We start from the raw sequence: 21,061 nt of genomic DNA, 5'->3' as shown, positions 1-21,061 counted from the left end.
CAAGATACACAGAGCTGCTGAGAACATTTCAGCTCTGAAAAGAACCATCAGTGGAGAATGTAAACTGTCCTTGGCTTCTAAAGACTATGATTTTTGCTCTAAAGGTTTACTGGTCAAAAGAGAGAGAGAGAGAGAGACAAGAAAAAACTGCCTTTCAACAATTTGTTTTTGGTTGTATATCGTCACCTTATTTTATTTGAAACCACCCCCATTTGCCACACTATGGCCTTGAGGAAATATCGTAATGCAGAGAGGATACTTTCTATAGTATTTTTCTTGGGATACTACTGCAGAGCTTATTAACCAGTTAATAATAAATAAATTCTGGGCTGGGGTTGTGGCTCAGTGGTAGAGCGCTTGCCTACCACATGTGAGGCACTGGGTTCGATCTTCAGCACCACATTAAAATAAAATAAAGTTATTTAAAAAATGTTTGACTCACTTAAAACAAATCTACCTCTAAATTCAATAATACCAGGTGAACACCTGAATCCCTTGGCAGGACTCCAGAACAACCCCATGGGTACAATTTAACTTCCTGGCACATGTTTATGACTTCTGTTCCTAAGTGAAGTCACTGGGCGTCCAGAGAAGGCAGCACGTGAGAACAGAACTGACACATCTCTGCTGTCTGTACCAGCAGAAAACTAGGGGCAACTCCTCCATGAGGAGAAAGCAACAGTCAAGGATTTGGGCTCCAATAAGTATTTTCCCAGCATCATGGATATTTCTGATTTTTTAATCATTTTAAATTGTGAGAGAAGTTCACATTATTTCCCTTTGCATTTTAGGATAACAATAAAGTTGGATGCAATCTAAAAGATTCAGGAGAAACATCTGGCTTATGTTGGATGAATGGATAGATGTTCAAATACACTGATGCTCACACTAGTTTCTGGACTGTTAGAGAGATTCCCCTTTTGGGGTTTTAGAGGATTTCTTTGGATATGATAGGTACATACTCAGTTTTCAGAAAGAGGAAGAAAGTATTTTGATAGTCAGAAGGGTCTCATTACTCACTATTAGCCCCAAGACTTCTTTATTTTGCAATTCAGACTTAAAGGGGAATGGGCAGTCAAGTTTGGTTGAGATGGCAATTAAAGAGAAAACCAGTTCTTCTTCATCTCAATCTTTATTTTTCAAATTCATCATTTCAAACTCTGCTTTAGAGCAATTTTCATGCTGTTTAATTGATTAATGAATTTAACTAATTGGGATAAATGAAAAAGCTCCTGCCCAGGATTTGAATGCAGAATTTGTTGTTTTGATGTGACGCCAGGTAAAACTTCAAGTTCTCAGGAAGGAGAAAAATGTACCATGTGATTTTTAATATCCAAGAGGACATGAGAAGCAAGGCCCAAGTTTAACATTTGCCAAAGAACCAGAAACCCTGGGCTATAGCCAAAGTCACAATGTTGGCCTCACTGTTCCCAAAGGTTCATGCAGAATCTGACTTTTCAAATTAGATGAGGAAGTGGGACAGAAAAATACATTTCAACAGATGTTTTAAAAATTGGAAAATAAGAGGCTTAAAATATTCCAAGCCCTGAGAAATCCTTCTTGAAAATTGACACAAATTGACCATTTTCACTTAACAGTGCCTGAGCTCACATCAGCCTTTAACAGACACTGCTTGTCATTCATCCACCCACTTCCTGAAAAGTTGAGCTGGAGGAGTTACACACACATACACATGAGACAGCACCAAAGGTCTTTTTGTGTTAAAAACCATACATGCCTATGATCTTGCCCCATAAACACCAGACTTTATTGCTTAAATGTGAAGTTAGGTGTTGCATGCTTCCATTTCATTCCTGATGGATTACCATCTCAGTACATCAAATATCTACTAATGGTGAACAAAAGCGTATACTTAATTGATTTGCTAGTATAAAATCTCTAGGGACACTACAAAAATTGCATGACACTGTATCCTAGGTGAAGCTGACACTTTGGGTCTGTTATCAAGATAACTGGTTTCCTTGATACTGTTATTGATACAAAAGAAATTATAATTTCCACATAGCAACTGCAGGAACAGGAAGGCAAGAAGGTGGTAGTAGTGCCTCTTAGGGAGGATAAGATGCAGCTCTCTCCTCTGCTCCTACCATTACCCACTTGTTCAGCATGGTGCTATGCTGGTACTGTATTCCTTGGAGACAAAGGGACAAAAACAGAATCTGTCTCCAGTTCAAAGATGTCACCTAGAGATGCTGTCAAGGTTGCTGTTATCTAATCTAACCAGCCCAGTGCAGACGAACAAAACACACACCCTCAGTGCTGTTCACTCAACTGATCTTGGGTACATATTAATGTAGTTCTCTTCCGCAGAAGAGATTACCAGTAACGTCCCTCTCTGCTTTGGAAAAGCTTGATAGGAAAATTTAAAAAATCTACCTTTAATTTCAGTAATACCAGATGAACACCTGAATTCCTTGATGGGAAATCAGAATCCAAATTCAACATTTTCACATAATGGTAAGATATGTTCTTGTGGCTCTCAACCTTGGCTTCCTAATGAAAACCATCTTTGAACTGGGAAGTGTCTAGAAACCAGTCCAAATGTTGATGCTGCATTCCAGAGCATTAACTCCAGATCTCTGGGGTCAGTATTCTGATATCAACATAAAATCCAAAGGTGATTCCAAAGTGTAACCAAGACTAAGAACCACTGTTTTGGAAACTCTAGAGCTTGATAAACCCAGCAGTTGGCAGAGGAGAACTCTGAGGGACTAAATGACAAAAGAATCCATTTACCCACATATCAGACCTGCAAAACTTCAAACAGAACAGGCAGAGGTCCTGGGAGTCAATTTATTCAAAGGACTCGGCCTTCCAGTGGTGGTTGACTGGCCAGCCTAAGCTATCCCTCACAGTGGGACTCAGAATTGTTGAAATTCAGCAACAGGAGACTAAGATGCTTTCTAAAGGGAAATGCAGACGCCACACCTCTAGGAACACTGTGTTCTAAATTGTGTTCTCAGAGAGGAATGTCAGGTAAAAGAATCCTCTGGTTAATTATAAACTCTCCTTTAAAAGCATGTTTGATTGTACTTATTTCATTGTGATGAGCCCTTATAAATTTATGTAAGTTACATGCAAGAGACATTAACATAGTTAAGGGCTCCTATAAGCAAGAGGGTAGGGAAGAAGCTGAAACTGGCTTCCAGAAAAGCCTGTGGACCTTCTTTCATTCTAGAGATCACTAAATACAACTAAAAGGTTTTCAAGAAGTCAGGTAGAGCTGTCCTATGCCCTTGGAAAATTCTAAATCATACAAGCCAATTCTGCAGAACATTATATGGGGTCAGAATATTTGCTTCAACCCAGTATACACCTGTAATCCCAGCAACTCAGGGAGGTTAAGGCAGAAGGATCATAAGTGCAAGACCAGGCTCCCCACTAGAACAAAAATAAATTAAAAAATAAATAGATTTTTTTTTTTTTTTTTGCTTCACACAGGACAGCCTCTAAGGAATTTCCCAAGTTCAAGAGGCCAAATAGCACAAAATATGACACTCTTCTGACATCAGAGAAATCATCACAAATGGACATGAATCATAAGCTAACTCAAATGTAGGAGCCCTATCGCTGAGCAAATGCCTTTGCAATATTTATTCAAGAAGTCATAAATTTTAACGTGCTCATAAAACACAAGACATTCATAAAAATTAGGGCCTATCAATAGAGTGAGCGAATACATATGAATCATTTCTTTGATGTTTTGTTTTTAAAAAATTCAGCAAATATAAGAAAATAATCAAGGCTATATCTTAATTGAAAAAAAAAAAGTTGGTTAAAAGCCAACTATACTAAACTACATTTCCAAGAAATTTTCTCTAATAAGAAATCTTTCAAATAATAAGTAAAGATTTCAATAGTAATGATCTAATTAACATTTACAATAAAACCGTCTAAGATAACTTTTAATTCTCTCCCATATACTTTTAAGAAAGTGTTCCTAGCTATAAAAAAAAAAAAAAAAAAAAAAAAAAAAAAAATCCCACACACACCAAAAAGCAGATGATGCAAAGAAATACTCAGCAACAAGAAGCAAGGGAAGGATTTCAGTACTGCAAAATAAACCTAATTAAGGGTTGTTTTTCCCCCCTAATTAAGGTTTGGTTTATCCTTCTTTTCCTCTTTTTTTGGGGAGGGTGGGGTGGGTGGGGATCAAATCCAGGCCCTTGTGCAGGCTAGGCAAGCAATCTACCACTGAACCACATCTACAGTATCATCCCCACCTTAACTAATCGATTATTTCAAGTAATGAAGTGCATTATAAAGCAGCTTACATATAGCATGTTTCTTAAACTAATTAATGACTACACTGAAATGTTAATCACTTTATTATTTTATGACTTAAGCATGTTACTAGCTGTTTTAGTCAGCTTTTTCGCTGCTGCAACCAAAAGACCTGGCGAGAACAATTTTCAGGAAGAGTTTATTTTGGGGCTCAGTTTCAGAGGTCTCAATCCATAGATAGCAAGCTCCATTCCTTGGGGCTCCAGGTGGGGCTGACCATCATGGCGGAAGGGTGTGGTAGAGGAAAGCAGCTCAGAACATGGCCATCACGAGGCAGAGAAAGAGAGGTTCCCCTCACCACTGACAAAATATATACACCAAAGACACAAGGACCCCCTTTTCCAGCCACACCCTCCCTGCCTACAGTTACCATCCAGCTAATCCCTATCAGGGTGATTAATGCACTATTAGGTTGAGGCTCTCATAACTCAATTAATTCACCTCGAAACCTTGCATTGTTTCACACATGAGCTTTTGGGGGACACCACATATCTAAACCATAACACTAGTCCGCAGAGAAAATTTTAAGAATAATAACCCACAGAAAAACAACAGAGAGGAAATGGATGAAAACGACCTAGACAAGCACTAGAATAATGAGTCCATGTTTGGTTTTGAACTTGTCCAGTCATAACTAACATTTCCTGGGTGCCATTTAGTTTGTACAGAACTTTCTGTTGCTTGGATTTGCTTATGAAGTACACACAGGGTGTTCCATCTGCATTTAATAGTTGAGGAATGCAAAAATGGGTTCCAGCTTCCCTTATGGTCAGGGTCTACAATCTGTAGCCCACAGATAATCTGCTTGTGGCTTGAATGAATTTCTATATGGCCAGTAAGCTGGGAATAGTATTTTTGTTGTTTTTGTGTGTGAGTGTTTGTTTTGGGTTAGTTTTTATGCCTTGTAAATAGAGTTTACAAGTCAGCCATGCTCATGTGTTCACATTCTACAGACTGCCTGTGGTTTGCTTTCCCTGCTACAAAAGCAGAGCTAAATAGTTGTGATAGAGACAGGACAGCCCACAAGGCCAAAAATATTTCATCTCTGGCCTTTTACAGAAAAAGTTTGCTGACTTCTGCCCTGACCCACAGAGAGCCATGAGCTGAGCCCAGATTTTTGAAAGCCAATCCAGTGTTCTTTCCACTCAATTTTCTGCCTGTCTCTAAGTCATTCCAGTATGTGGTTCTTCCTAGGCATCTGTTTGAAGGATAAGAGAAAGTTTATGGAGCATTCATCTAGACATTTGAAGTAAAAAGAAGAAGGAGCCAGATATAGTAGATGGGGAGGAGGCAGAAAGTACAGCTGGCTGGTTTCCTGGTTTCTTGGAGGGTGAATGGAGAAGAGTCCTGCCCAGTATGGATCATATCCAGAGTCTCACCCATACCTGATATAGAGAATGGAATTTGAGACTTTTTGAATTGACGTTTAGATTAGATTTGGGACTCAGAGTTGAAGTTGGAGTGGGTTAAAACTTTCAGGGATGTTGGGATGGAGTGAATGTATTTTGCATTTAGGGTGGACATGAACCTTGGGGAGCCAGACAGCAGACCATACAGGGTGGAACAGTGTTGGCTCTAACATTTAGGCCCACTAAAGTTCAGAATGTAACCTTATTTAGAAACAGGGTTTTGTAAATGTAATCAAGTTAAGAGGAGGTCATGCTGGATTAATGTGGGCCCTACTCCAATGACTAATGTCCTTATAAGAAGAGGGAAATTTGGACACAGACACAGAGAGGACAACACCATGGGAACACAGAGACATGGGGGAAGATGCTGTGTGAAGACAGAGGCAAAGACTGGGGTGACAGCCCACAAGCCAACAGACTCCTAGCAACCTCCAGAATCTGGGAGAGGAGCAGGGACTCAGTTCCTCCTCAGAGCCTCTCGTTGGAACCAATCAACCTTGATTTTGAGTCTGCAGTGTCCTGAATTGTGTGAGTGTGTATGTTGGGGAGAATGTTTCTTTTTTAAGTCACCCAGTTCAAGGTCCTTTGTGACAGCGTCCCTAGGACACTAAAGCAGATGAGTGAACAATTGGAGATGGCCTTAGGAGAAAGAGTGTAGGATCAACAGAAAGGGAGAGAGTGGTGAAAAGTCAAACCCCATTACATCTTTTTGTTAAAAATATAAACTCAAGGTACCTTTAAAAGACTGTGAAGGAAAACAAAACAAACAGAAACCCAGAGGCCTTGATCACCAGTCCTGATTAGGTTTACAAAAAAATGCTGCCAAGGTAAGCAGAACTGGCTTCCATCGGCCCTTCTCCTCCCAATAGTTCTGGACAAATCCATCCCTGGATTCCACGCTTCACCCAGCCACCCCCTCTGACTGGCAAACAAAATACATTTGACAACAGGGGAAAGAGAGGAACTGAAGTCACCAGAAGGTCATTCCTGTCAGGATTCTCCTCTGAAATAATCTTAAATCTCCATGCAATGCTTAATTTTTAGAAGATATCCCACAGGATGAACAAGGATGAAGTATATGCCTTCAAAAAGGAAATGCATATACTTGGAAGCAATGGAGAAAGGGATCATCCCAGTCACTTCCAGAATCTCCCAATGGCTCAGCAAGCACCTCCAGCATTCCTTGGCACCAGATAAACCCTGCCCTCTTTCACCCCACACACTTTTCGGCATAGCTCTGTAGGCAAGATCCTTCCTTCAAAAGATTTTTCAGACTGTAAGAAAATGGTGGTAGACAAAGTTGCAGAGTTAATGTAAAGGTATGTCCAACATTTGTGTGCATTATGTTTTCCTATGTAAGTCAGTCACCAAGGAGTAAAAATGTAAATTGTTTGAATGCTTTGAAACCCTCTGTCTGGCTTGTATGTATTTATGTATTTATCTACACACACACACACACACACACACACACACACACACACACACAAGTACAGGGTCCACAAGTTCATGGCCAAGTTGTTCATACTCAAGCCTACGCAATTCTGGCATTATAGCTGCTAAATTCTTTTTAAATAGATTCGAGAAAGACCCACTTGAAAAAGAGAATTTTTCTCTTCATTACATCATCTCATAACTTGGTACTGATTATTAAAAAAAAACTTCTTATTTCTAATTTAGTTTTTTTATGAACTCAGACATGGAATTGTTTTCCCATGGATTTGCATTCCAATATACCATATGAAATTTTATTTGCCTTCTCCTCCCTCCCTCCTGCCTCATTACTTTCCTTAGGTCTTAAGCAGATTTGTATTTTCTATAACCTGTGGCCACAGGGAAGCAAATGCCAGATTGACACCATTGCTTCACGAGAGCACTTTGCTAGCTGGGATACTGGCAATCCTCTCTTTTTCCCAAGAAGAGCTAATTCCCAACATACAAAAACAAACCCCAGTGATTTCTCTGAGTAGTCGGCAGTGCGTTAGTGAAAATACTTCCAGAGAGTGGAAATTCTTGAAAAGTTGGCCACTGTAAATCCAATATCTCCATTGCTTCCCACTGCAGAAATTAACTAGGTCTCAAGGCTAAAAAAGAAAACATGTAATATCTTCCTTTCCTCCTACCTAAGATCAGCAACCTCCATAACTACCCAGACCTCTGGATCCCTGCACACTGCAAAGCATCAGAGTACCAATGGTATTTCCTATAGAAATCTTCCTGCAGAAATGAGACCACAGACTTAAGTCCATCTTACTTCTCTCAAGTGTCTCCATCTCAAAAATGTGAGTTCGAGAGTTTCTTTTGGCATCTGACTAAGGCACTTAGTGAATCCTTTTGTTCAAAGACATCCACTCACCAGAGCAGGATAGCATGCATTCACACAGGGCCAAAGCCCCCGAGCATTGTACCTTGTTCTGTTCACACACGTACTGTATCCTCAGGGTATCCATCGCTCTGATCATGGCTTGCATGGCAGTGAATATGTTTTGGTAAACCAGCTTCGTGAACCCCTTTCTGTCTTCATCACTGTATCCAGACCCGTGGATGATTCTCATTTGCTTGATAAAGGTACTTTTCCCGCTTTCACCAGTTCCTACAAGACAAAACAAAAAGCACTGTGAGCTGACTTCAAAAGGAACACCTGAGAGAAAAAGGACCTCCTGGGGGTATGAGTCCATAACACAGTGGACAGGTCAAGGAGATGAACTTGCCAAATGCTCATACAGTTCTAGGTTGCAGGGTAGTGCCATCCCGGGGAACAGGGAAATGCCTCCCTTTGCTCCTTGTCCTGAGTCCTTGAAACAACAGATAACTGTGTGAGAGAGCCTTGGACACTTGCGGGCTTTGCTGCTGCTAATACTGACAGTGACGCGGTAGGCTGCTGCAGCAGGCAGGGATGATTTCAACAGCAGAAACACTTGGAGAAGAGGAAAGGCTAATGAACTTGCCAGTTCCTGCCTTTCAGACTCATGAATACACTTGATCATTGCACAATGAAGCCTGGCTTCCCAGCTGCGCCAAGCGTCTATACAATCGCTCCTCTTCATGTTCCAATCTGTAGTTCAGAAGGTTCTCAAAACTCCATGGCAGCCAAGGAACATTTTACAATATTAAACCATTCCCAGTGCTCTGAAATGTGCATAGGAGTTCAGTCATGACATATAGGAAATATGATTCCAAGGCTCCACGTTTATATCAAATCAAGATACAGCCTGGCAAGAAAATAAAAGCTGTAATGTCACTGGGTATGGAAGTGCATGTCTGTAATCCCAGGGGCTCTGGAGGCTGAGGCAAGAGGATCACGAGTTCAAAGCCAGGTTCAGCATCTTAGCAAGGCCCTAAGCAACTCAAGGAGACCCTGTGTCTATATAAAATATTTTTTAAAAGGCTGGGAATGTGGTTCAGTGGTTAAGCACCCCTGGGTTCAATCCCTAGTACCAATAAATAAATAAATAATAAAAGCTGTAGTATAGAAAGATATATAGAAGATATACAGTATAGAAGTATAGAAAGATATACAATGGAATGAAAACATTTCCTAATATATTCTGTGATAGATACAATTCATTATATGAGATCCCATGACCGTGGTTTGAGCATATATTCTACTCATAGTTCATTTCCAAATCTAAGTGTTAAGAATTTTCTTAATGGTTGAGGCTGACATGTCCTTGTCAGGGCAGTTTCCTCAGTTTGAAATGAAAGAGAAACTATCTCAGAACTAAAATGACTTAAGTTGTACATTTTAAATAGATGAATTTTAGAGCAAACTGATTATATTCAGTAGTTCTTATCAAAAAAAGAGAAGTGGTCTAACTCAGGATTTCTGTCAAAAGAACACAGATTATGTCAAGATCTTAATTAGAGCATAATTATTGACCTTGCTATAATGAAGGCAAAAAATATGCTGTAGGAATTTATTAATTAGAACTATCTTTATACTCATCCACTTCTCATTGGCCCAAGAGAACCATCAGACTGCAATTATAGTCAACTTCGATCATCTTTGATACTTTGTTGACTCTCAGTCCTATAAAAAAAAAGAAAGTCTTTCTATGACAGTTTACTTATAGAAACGTGCTTTTCAGGGCAGTGGGATGGAACATTCTGGTAGTAGCTTGATTATAATCTGTAACTATTTCAACTGAAGGGATGTGAGTCTCCGTGGGTCCTCTTACGAGGGTTTTGCAAATACCAGGCTGGGGACTGTTGCAAGGGCCCAGCTGAGAAAAACTTTCACTGAGAATTTGGAACAATTCATCCATGTAAGAAAAAATACCCCTTCCAATTGACTTTGTCAAAGCCCAAACCTGCTCTTCTACCTGTCTCTCCACCTTCTGTTCAAACCCCTCAAGGGTTTCTCATTCTGCTCAAAGACAGACAACGCCCCCTCTGTGGCCTTCTCTGCACCCTCTGCTCTCTCTTCCTGGAGTGTTCCCTCCTACTTCTCACCTCTCCTCTGGGCCTTATCTGGCCTTCCTGACCAGGTCAAGTCCCTGTTCAATATGTGTCTCCCCTGCCAGTCTGTAAATTCCATAAAGGGAGACAGGCACTAGTGCCTGGTATGATGCCTGACACATAGTAAATGCTTAATAAGTATTTTTTAATTTTATTTTTTAAATTATGGTAAAATACATCTAAAATTTACCATCTTAACTATTATTAAATGCACACTTCACTTAAGTACATTCACATTATTGTGGAAACCATCTCCAGAACTGTTTCCATATTGTAAAACTGAAACTCCATACCACTAAATAATGTCTCTTTGTTCTTCCTCCAACCCAGGTAACCACATTTATACTTTGTTTCTATACATTTGACTACTCTTTTTTTTTATTGTAAACAAATGGGATACATGTTGTTTCTCTGTTTGTACATGGCGTAAAGGCATACCATTTGTGTAATCATAAATTTACATAGGGTAATGTTGTTTGATTCATTCTGTTATTTTTCCCTTCCCCCCACCCCTCCCACCCCTCTTTACCCTCTATACAGTCCTTCCTTCCTCCATTCTTGCCCCCCTCCCTAACCCTAACTCTAACCCTAACACTAACCCCTGCCACCCCCCATTACATTTGACTACTCTTAATATCTCATACAAGTGGAATTGTATGGTTTTTGTGCTTTCTGTGTCTGGTTTAGTTCACTAAGCATAACATCCTCAAGGGTCATCCATGTGTCAGCAAATATCAGAATTCCCTTCCTTTTTAAAGCTATATAATATTCCAGTATTTTAACATAGGACAGTGATATTCAGTGAAAACTACCTGCACTACACACCATAAGTGAAAATAGGATTTGCTGTTCTCTCTCAACCATCCTGTGTTCTATGTGGGTTGATATGACTTTAACCACAGCATAAACAACCATAGAAATGGGCTGGAAGGAGACTTACACTGATTCTCAGTGACCTTTTCAGGATTTCTTATCCAGTCCTAATAATGACAGATATTAAAGTAGTCCTATGTGCCAGGCACTCTATCCAAACTATCTCCTTTAATCCTTATAAATGTTCTACGAAATTTATACTATTATCTTCATTTATAGATGGTGAACCTGGGACTCAGACTGGTTGAGAAATCTCTGTAAGCTCCCACAGTTAGCAAGAGAAAGAACTGGAATTCACTCAACTGAATGCCAGTAACAGGCTTATTGTGAGAGAAGAAAGTCTGGGTCATGATTAAAAGCACTCAGTTCACTGGTCTAACAGGTAAATCTGAAGTTCACAGCTGCACACTGAATCCTGAGCCCTGGCTGACCCACTGTCTTGTAGCCACAAACTTCTGTGGACTTGCAGAACAACCTTCAGACAGGTGAGTTTCCCCACAAGTCTCACTTCAATCTCCAGAGAGGTGAATGCTATCTTCCTATCTCAGAGATGGGGACATTGGCTCTGAGTCAGGGAAGCCCAGCCTCTGAGGTTGACCACAAATATCACAACCCGCCAAAGTGCTCTGGATACCTCAGAGGCAGCACATTGCCTAACTGTTAGTAGATAGATCTCTCAGTACACCCTCAATCTAGTAGGGGCGGTGTCTGGGATTCACTCATTAGGGTACCACAAACAAGAGGCGTGTTACATAGTTGTTACTCAAAGAACTATTCAGTGAAGAAAGAGATAGAACAAACATAAGACATCAATTTTCCTCCCCAGGTCTTATATCACAGACACCTCAAGAAAATGAGCTATGAATTGCACAGGGATAATTGAGATGAGACCAGGTGTTCCTGCAAGCCCTTGCTTTCGGGTGACTTTTGACTGCCTAGACCTCATGTGACCACATGAGAATTGGTGGAACGATCCTACTGAGAGTTAAAGCAAAATATTGCTAAATTGGTACTTTGATGTTTTCCAGCTGAATTCACTTGAGAAACTGTAACTTCAAAAAGGGCCATTTGGTCTGACTTTCCCTACATACAGCAAGCTGTAAAGATCCCTTGGGGAGGGATGTTCTTCCCATACCAAGCCTGGAAACAGACTGGTAACAGGCTGCAGAGAACTGGAAGGAAGCTCTGAAGTAGCCCTTCTCTTCCACTGACTTCTACCCCTAACCATCTCTTAGTAATATCCCTAGAATTCACTGCTTGAGCCTCATATCTATTTGTTCTATCAGACACAGATGTATTGCTCTTTGTCTAAAAAGTACAAAAGCAACATGCTGTGGTAATTTCTTCAGACTTTGCTCTCTTGTGAAGATCCTCAAGTACATGTAGAATTAACTTTCATGCTTTTGTCTTGTCAATCGAGCTCTTGTGTTGATTGGGTTCCTAGAGCCAGCCAAGGAGCCCACATAAGAACTAGGGGTGGCAGGGGTAGAAGGGCTTGTTCGCTCTCCTACGCTACATTATAAGATGCTGCTGCAAAGTCTCAGATTGGATTAGATCTCAGCTTCCACGGAATCCTGGGGCCTGGCCTCTGCTCCTGACTTCAATACTGTTTGCTTGATTCTCTAGCAACCCAGCAGGTCTGAGATCTGGTCTCCAGGGCTAAATTACCCCAAGCAGACATTACTATTTCTACATTTTATACACAAAGAAGCTGATATGAATGCAGAGACTATGTGATCACCTCAAGGCAGGCTGTAACTTTGGCCCCAAAGCCAGAAAAACCACTCAAGACACAACCCAAATCCTACATCAAAATGGAGGATCTGTGGTATTTGGGGCCATTCACTTACAAGGTCTTCCCCTACCACCAGAACCAAACACACAAGAAGTTTTTACAAGTCACTGATCTTTTCTTTTGGACATGTACTGTTTCCCCAAAAATATATCTAGACTGATTTTTTTAAAGATGAATAAAAATGATAGAAATGTATTTGATAAATACCAATATTTGAAAATATCCTTGGATGTCCAATTTCAGTTGTTCGAAGAATAAAAAACTAATGGGGAGCAAAAAAGGGCAGGCTAACGGCAAAGACAAGAGACTAACAAGCAAATAGATCAGTCTGGGGGGCGCCTCTTGCTCTCATTCCAGCCTCCACTCAATTAGCATCTTCTTTTTTTCAAGATGGGAGCCTAAAAACTAGGAAGATGAAACAGGTTGTTCAAAGTCCCTCTGCTTGGAAGTGTTGGGTCTGCATCTCGATCCAGGTCTCTGTTTGTATGAACACCGCCTGTGGTAACACCGTGAGTTAGTTCTACCCTGAATATTTCCCCAAATAAATGGCCAGGACACACCTCTCCTATCCACATTGAGATTCCAGCACTTGAAAGTTTATCTCACAGGCTGCAGAACTGTGCTCCAAATGAAATGGTTCCGGCAGCAGGTGGGGTCAGGCTTGGGGAGGTGAGGGGAGGTGAAGACTTCAGTCTTTCTGTATTGACAGGTGTGACAAGGACCACAAGAAACTCAATCTAAGAATCTAGGTTTCTTCATCTGTCCTAATCAAATAGTGAGCATATAGACACTGAACATAAAACTATTCACTGATTCAGGGAGGTAAAAGAAAAATACAAAGGATATGACTTTTAGAATGAAAATCATTGGTGATTTTTTTATTGAGTATGGGATGACTTAGCTTTTCCACTCTAGCTGATTTTGCAAAAGAACCTAGGGTTTGGGTCCATGCAGCTTTGCTTGTCTCCTTATAAGGATCGTCTCATTTGCTCCCCTATGAAATACACCTGCTGCGGAGGCTTCTCTACCATCTGAACTACTGCAGAATGCAAGAATGGAGCCCTAAGCCCAGGAGCAGCTTTTTGGTTCACAAGGAGGGGAGAACACTTTGAATGGAAAGTGAATTTGGGTAGCAGGTTACCAAGGGTTTCTCTTAGATGTGATGGTGGTACAGTGAAGGCCACAGCCCCAGACTGTCCATTCTCAACCCAACATGTAAAAATACAGAGGAGCTGGGAGGAGAAAAATTACAATTCTCTTTCTAGATTCTTTTCCAAATATAATTAGGAGAAATGGTTCTTCTCCATTTTTGTTCACTGTTTTTATATTTGAAAATAATCCAGCAAAGGCTGTAGATACAGTCATGTGCCACATAACAATGTTCCAGTCAGTGATGGAGGATTACACAAATGATTTAAAAGGTTTATAATCTTACATCATAAGATTATAATGGCATTGACAAATTCCTACAAACTAGTATTTTTTATTGTACCTTTTCCATGTTTAGATATGTTTAGACCCACAAATACTACTGTGTTACAATTGCCTGCAATAGTTCAGTATAGTGACATGCTGTCCAGATTTGCACTGAAGAGTAATAGGCTATAATATCCCCTCAGTATGCAGCAGGCTACATCATTCAGGTTTGTATAAATATATTCTGTCATGTTCACACAAGGAGGAAATTGCCTGAACAATGCATTTCTCAAAACATATGCCCATCTTTATGTGATGTGTGTACTTTAACTCCTATCTTCAAGAGCCTGCTGTGGGCAAATGGATGAAATTGGAGAATATCATGCTAAGTGAGATAAGCCAATCTCAAAAAACCAAAGGACAAATGATATCACTAATAAGTGGATGATGACACATAATGGGGGGTGGGAGGGGTTAGTGTTAGGGTTAGAGTTAGGGTTAGGGAGGGGGGCAAGAATGGAGGAAGGAAGGACTGTATAGAGGGAAAAGAGGGGTGGGAGGGGTGGGGGGAAGGGAAAAAATAACAGAATGAATCAAACAACATTACCCTATGTAAATTTATGATTACACAAATGGTATGCCTTTACGCCATGTACAAACAGAGAAACAACATGTATCCCATTTGTTTACAATAAAAAAAAAAAAAAAAGCAAGTCAAAAATTTAAAAAAAAAAGAGCCTGCTGTGTTTGAGGTCCTGGCTTATCATCCTTCTGCAGCTGTCCTCTGTAATAGTCAGTGGAGAACTTCTGGGCAGGGCACTATGGCCAGTACCACATCCACCAGGGAACCTCACATCCCTGTCTCTGTCTTTATGTTCTCTGACCTCTCTGCAGTGGACAAAACTGCTTCTGCTCTAAGGTTCTCTCCCTGTTCTCTTGCTGTGAAGTTTGCTCTGAATCTTTTGCCTCCCCTCTCCCCAGAAATGTGAGTTATTTCCTCTTCCAGGGTAGACACTCCATCGCTGGTTAAACAGAATGCATACAGCCACTCTATACACTTCTCTGCCATGGTTAGCACCTGGGGATCATTAGTGTTCCAGGACGCCTCCGGGATTCCCTCCAGAAGCTTACTGTGGGCAAGGCATGTGCTTCTGACCTTGTAGGGTTGGGAGTTTCCTGAGAGACACATGCTCTTGGCTTTCCATCAATTAACATTTCTCAGACCACAGTCATGCACACACCAATAATGTAATATTTTTTGGTCATATTCATTTAATACCTGTGTGATTATTGAACATTTAACTTTCTTTTATTTAAATAAATTTGTTATGAAAGGAAACATGAAGATCCTAAGTGAAAAACCAGTATTTGCTATCATTAATCATATTAAATCTAATAAACGAGACTTCAGGAATATTCCAACTAAAAATATCTTGCCTATGTTCAGTGATCTGGGTACCACATTTTGGAAAGTACACACAAATGATTGTCCTCTATGAGAAACTGACCCTTTTACTCTCTGCATCCTTAAAGAAGATTCTCTCTCCACCCCCATCCTATTTTCTAGAGGCTTCTGAAATTCTACCCATGAATCTCATTTAGATACAAAATAACCCAGAGTTGAAATTCATGTAACTGAAAAGGGGCCAAGAAAATGTCTTCACACTAAAATTCTAAACTTTCTGGGATTTGAGAAGGCAATGAGGTTCAAGTTTCAACTTCATTTTAAATGCACAGAAGGGCTCATGGCGGGAACAAAAAGTTGCTTCTAGGAGCCAGGAAGAAACCGAAGACAAAATAAATCGTCTCCAAGTGATAGACCAAGGATGTCAAAACAGAGAGTCAATTGTTCTAGAATCTACCTAAACTTCAGAAAGACTACCTCCCTGACAGCCAAAGAGGGGCCGATAAAGCTTCTGGGACTGGCCATCAGCTCCCACAGTGCCTGCAATGTTTTGTGAAACCACTGTGAGAAACCACTCTTTTTAGCTCAGCATTACGGGGAAACAACGTAAACAGAGTAAAATTGTAACTCTTAACAAAAAAGAGGACACAATTCTGGATATTGAAAATACATTATGTGACAGAGAAGCAGAGAGGGGTATGGACATGTCTGATGTGACCAGCAGAATGGCTCTCGATAGACAGGGATCTTATTTCTCTTGTTCCCATTGTAGCTTTGGAACCTAAAACAGCATACAGCAGGCACCTAATAAATATTCATGAATGGGTATTTTTGACTACGACAATCAGAACGATATTGGTTTCAGAAAGCAATAAGGAAGCAGGTTTGCTTGGTCAGAGGAGAAGTGTCTGTTGAGCATGCAAAGGCGCCTTGCCCGTGACCAGGCGCTTGCTGTTTGCCCCTTCTGATAGCCACATTCAAGACATGGTGCCAACGGCAGATTCCATAGCAGAGCTTCCCTGTAGCAGGGACAGATGAATGAAGAAAATTCTTTCTATAATCTGAAGTGGGAGCAATTCTCAGCTGCAAAGAGGCCCATCTAGAGGAGAGTGTGGTGATGTTTGTGCATGTTTGGCCTCCAATGCAGGCTGACCTCAGCAGTGTCTACTGATCTTGGGTGCTCTGGCAGTACCCATCCACTCAGTGGGAGTTTCTGCATCTGTGTGTGCTGCCATCCTGGGGCTTGTCACTCTAATACGGGTCTGTAAGAATATCTGGCTAATGCTGGGGGAAATTCCAAATGATTCTCTACTCCAGTGTCCCCTGTGGTGGGGAGGTGGGGAGAGGACACCCATCACAAATGCAGATTCTTGGGCACCTCAGTTCTGTTCATCTTGACTGATCCTTATAGGAGCCTGGGAGTATGTATTTTTAACCAGTACTCCAGGGTTTTTGTTGCACTCAGTCCACGTGCTGGATGAGAAACATCGCTCCAAACATCTCAGAATCTCTTCTAATAGAATCTACCTGGTATAGGCTGCTCAAGCTTTAAATCATGTTTGGTTCAGTTGATGGGTTTTTCTACCAAGTTCCGTTTTCATTTCTGCATGAATAAAAGATGCCTGCAGGAGCTCTGTTTTAAAATATTTCCCCCTTGGAAATTGAAAAGGCACCAGTAAGATTCACTTCTTCAATTCCACACAGTCCCCAAGTCCCCATCACAACCGTGGCACCTTCCCCAGCTTCTGTTCTTACTGCATGGGAGAAGGGATATTTTTAGTCCCAAAAGGAGAAGTAGCAATGTCCCAGGCAACACTGGACACAATTGGAGACAGGGTTCAGAGCCATCTTCTTAGCAAAAGAGGTTAATAGAAGAATTTTGAAATACAAAGGGAACACTAAAAGAAATAAAGCGATGAAAGTCAATGGACAGTTTAAGATTTTTAAAAATTAATGCAGAATTCAAAAGAAGCCATATCATAGTTTTTTGATGCATTTGTTAATCTGTAAAGTCATCTTTATTGGCTAAGCAAGAAGAGCAGAGATTCCAAGCATGGCTGGCTCTTTGTATCTGTGGATTCCACGTCTATGGATTCAACCAACCATGGATGGAATTTTTTTTTTTTTAATTTCACTGTTCTGAACTTGTACAAACTTTTCCCTTGTCATTGTTCCCTAAACAATACAGTATGACAACTATTTACATAATATTTACCTTGTATCAGATATTAAAAGTCATCTAGAGCTGATTTAAAGTACATGGTAGGATGTGGGTAGGTTTATGCAAATACTACACCATTAACATAAGAGACTTGAACACTGCAGATTTGGGTATCTGAAAAGTGTCTTGGAACAAGTCCCTCACTGATATCAGGGGATAAGTCTATATCCTTCTATTTTTTATCATTCATGGGTCTCATTTGGATTCAGAAAGTCCAAATTTGATTTGTGTGTAGTTCTTATATCAGGCAAAGCCAAAACGTCGTGCTTATAATTCTTTTTTTTTTTTTTTAGTTGTAGATGGACATAATACCTTTATTTTATTTATTTATGTGGTGCTGAGGATGGAACCCAGTGCCCCACGCATGTGAGGCAAGCGTTCTAGCACTGAGCCACAACCCTAGCCCTATAACTCTTTTTAATCACAAATAATTTTTGAATAATTATTTTTCTAATTCAAGGTATAAAAAATAATATATTCCTTATATTTGCCATAAATGCATTTAAGAGTTGAAATGCAATGAAACTCCTGAACCAATTTTTATCCTAAATTAATTTGAGCTATTTACCTATACAATCAAATTTCTGTAATCTGTTTTAAATGTAGTACACTTATAAAAATTCAATACAAACATTTAACTCAGTGTTAACTACTTTATGTCAGGAAGTGGTTGGCACTGATTTACCTTCATCTTGTTGTCACGTGACCTGAGATGACTGGGAAACATGATAACTGATCCTCCCAAAAAGATTTACACAATTTAGCTCATTCTGTGTCAATAGCTCATCTGTATAAGACTTTGGAAAAAATAATAAAATACACAGAATCTTAAGAATCAAATGCTTACTAGTGTGACAAAATTCTTACTTTGGAAAATTCCCTGAACATCCATTACTCTTCTCTGAAAATGAATAAACACACCAAGGATAGGAATAAACCTATCCAAATAAGTTCTGTGGCTTACAGATGAAATATTAGTGATTCCATTAGTATAAGTCATGTCTCTTGTAAGGAGGGTCATGGGATCACTTTCTGCACTATGGGACTCTGACTCATAGCTGTTTTATTGTTTTAAAAAGGCATTTTCATTAATGGTTTTATAATCTTCCACAGTTTACTGCTGCTTCTGGAAATTAACATTTCCCCCTCCTTAGAGAGAAGCATTCACCAAGAGATGTGTGCCTCTCAACCTGTTACAGAACACGAGCAGTCTTCTAGAACGGGTTACATGAGAGTGAGCTCACGGTAAGAACCTGCCATTGCACAAGGGTTACTGCTGTCTGAAAGTTTGGTTTTGCTCATGCTGACAAATAAAGCAGAGGAAAGGTAAAACAAGGACATTAAGGAAAAGGAAGAAGCTCTAAAATACATAATGGACTTAGAATCTGCTAAACCTCCATAAGGGCAGGCAAGGGGACTGGGTGCCCATTTTGAAACACTGAAACATTTTTCTGAAACACCACTGATGACAGAGCTTCTGACCCACTCTCTTAACCATCCTCCTCCCACCTCTAAATAAGATTAAAAGAAAAGAAAAGAAATATTAGTTAAATAAAAGCTGTTGCACGTGCAATGAAATGTGAGAACAGGTTAAGAATGAAAACATTGAAATTCCAATATTCTAGGTCTTTAAGAGTATAATACACTATCATCCACCTGGGAAAGGAAGAAATTGTTCTTTAAAGCCCTTCTTGGGCCCAGCACAGTGGCACATGCGTGTAATCCCAGCAAATCGGGAGGATGAGGCAGGAGGATTGCAAGTTCAAAGCCAATCTCAGCAAAAAAGCAAGGTGCTAAGGAACTCAGTGAGACCCTGTCTCTAAGTAAAATATAATATACGGCTGGGGATGTGGCTTGGTGGTCGAGTGCCCCTGAGTTCAATCCCCCATACCCTCTCCCCAAACAAATAAATAAATAAAGCCCTTCTTGGAATTCTGGAAAAATATGAAACTAGTTTCATTCAGATTAAATGTATATTCAAACAGGTATACAGAGCTTTTCAACCTGCAGTTCTGATTTTAAAAAATGTGAATTTATCCTTGGAATGCCCAGTTTAAGAATGAAATAGGGGCTGGGGTTGTAGCTCAGTGGTGGAGCACTTGCCTGGCATCTGTGAGGCCCTGAGTTTCATCTGCATAGACATAAATAAACAAAATAAAGGTCCATTGACAACTAAAAACATATTTTTAAAAAAGAGAATAAAATAGGGAAAGTAATAACAAAATACTGGCAAGGTGACATCATCCACCCAAGACTTAAGCCTGTCACCTTCACCTTTTATCTGCCCTCATAAGGCTAGTTGAATCCCTGTCCCACCTGCCAACTCACCCTCACATGGCTCCAGCCAGTCTGTCCTCGAAGGCTCCTGAGTTCACAGGAGCATGGCCCAGCTGCCTCCTCCTGTCACTATCAGTCACTATCATGCCTTTATCTTCCGTCACTGTTAGGTTTGTTATAGTGTTCGCATGTCTTCTCACTACAGTCGCCCCCCTTAGCCAAGGTTTCATTTCCCATGGTTTCAGTTACTTGAAGTCAATTGCAGTCCAAGGATACTAAATGGACAATTCCAGAAATAAATTTATTTCCCACTTAATTTGATCAGTGTATTGTTCAACTCTTCTATTTTTCATTTAAAAGTCTTCTGATAGGACATATGTTTTCTAGTTCAACACAAACCACTACGTGTCCTATCCCCAGTCTTATACCAGGCCCATCCACACATTTATGGTACCTGCTGGAGGCTGGAAAAGCATTTAAATTTGTCAACCATGAAACCCAGATCTCTAACACCCCAGGCCCTGACATTGGCCTGCCTCTTACAGCTGGAACTACCACTTTACCTCAAAGCGCCCCAAACTCCTTTACTTGACGATTTAGATAGGCTAGCCATCTTCCCTTAATAATCGGTTGTTTTGAAAATCTTCTCAGTCCAGCTTTTGTCTCTCCCACAACTAGATTAAAAATAGCCTTGTATTTTGTACCCTCCCACAACACCTAGCCTAGCAATCTGTGCGGAGCAGACATGCAAGCGCTTGCTGGCTAAAAATCCAAAGGGTCAGTGAGACAACGCCGGGCAGGTCTTACAGTCCAGGGGCTGCCTCAGTGCCACCCTCAGACAGGCAAAGGAGCCCCGACCTCACAGGGTCTCCTATGTTCCTCTTTTATTTTCTCCCCTCCCAAGG

General features: G+C 40.4%; 1 protein-coding gene across 1 annotated transcript in view; it reads right to left on the bottom strand.

The window, feature by feature from the left end:
* Positions 1-21,061, bottom strand: part of GNA14 (G protein subunit alpha 14) — a 200,840-nt gene that overhangs the window by 76,808 nt on the left and 102,971 nt on the right. Inside the window, exon 2 of the mRNA XM_079112107.1 lies at positions 8,120-8,304. Within this exon, the coding sequence (XP_078968233.1) occupies positions 8,120-8,304 (185 nt within the window). The remainder of the gene's footprint in view (positions 1-8,119; positions 8,305-21,061) is intronic.

The sequence above is a fragment of the Sciurus vulgaris genome (genome assembly GCF_902686455.1).
Source record: "Sciurus vulgaris genome assembly, chromosome: 15".
Taxonomy (NCBI): Eukaryota; Metazoa; Chordata; class Mammalia; order Rodentia; family Sciuridae; genus Sciurus; species Sciurus vulgaris.
The sequence above is the reverse complement of the archived record's forward strand: the minus strand, read 5'-3'. Positions and strand labels throughout refer to the sequence as shown.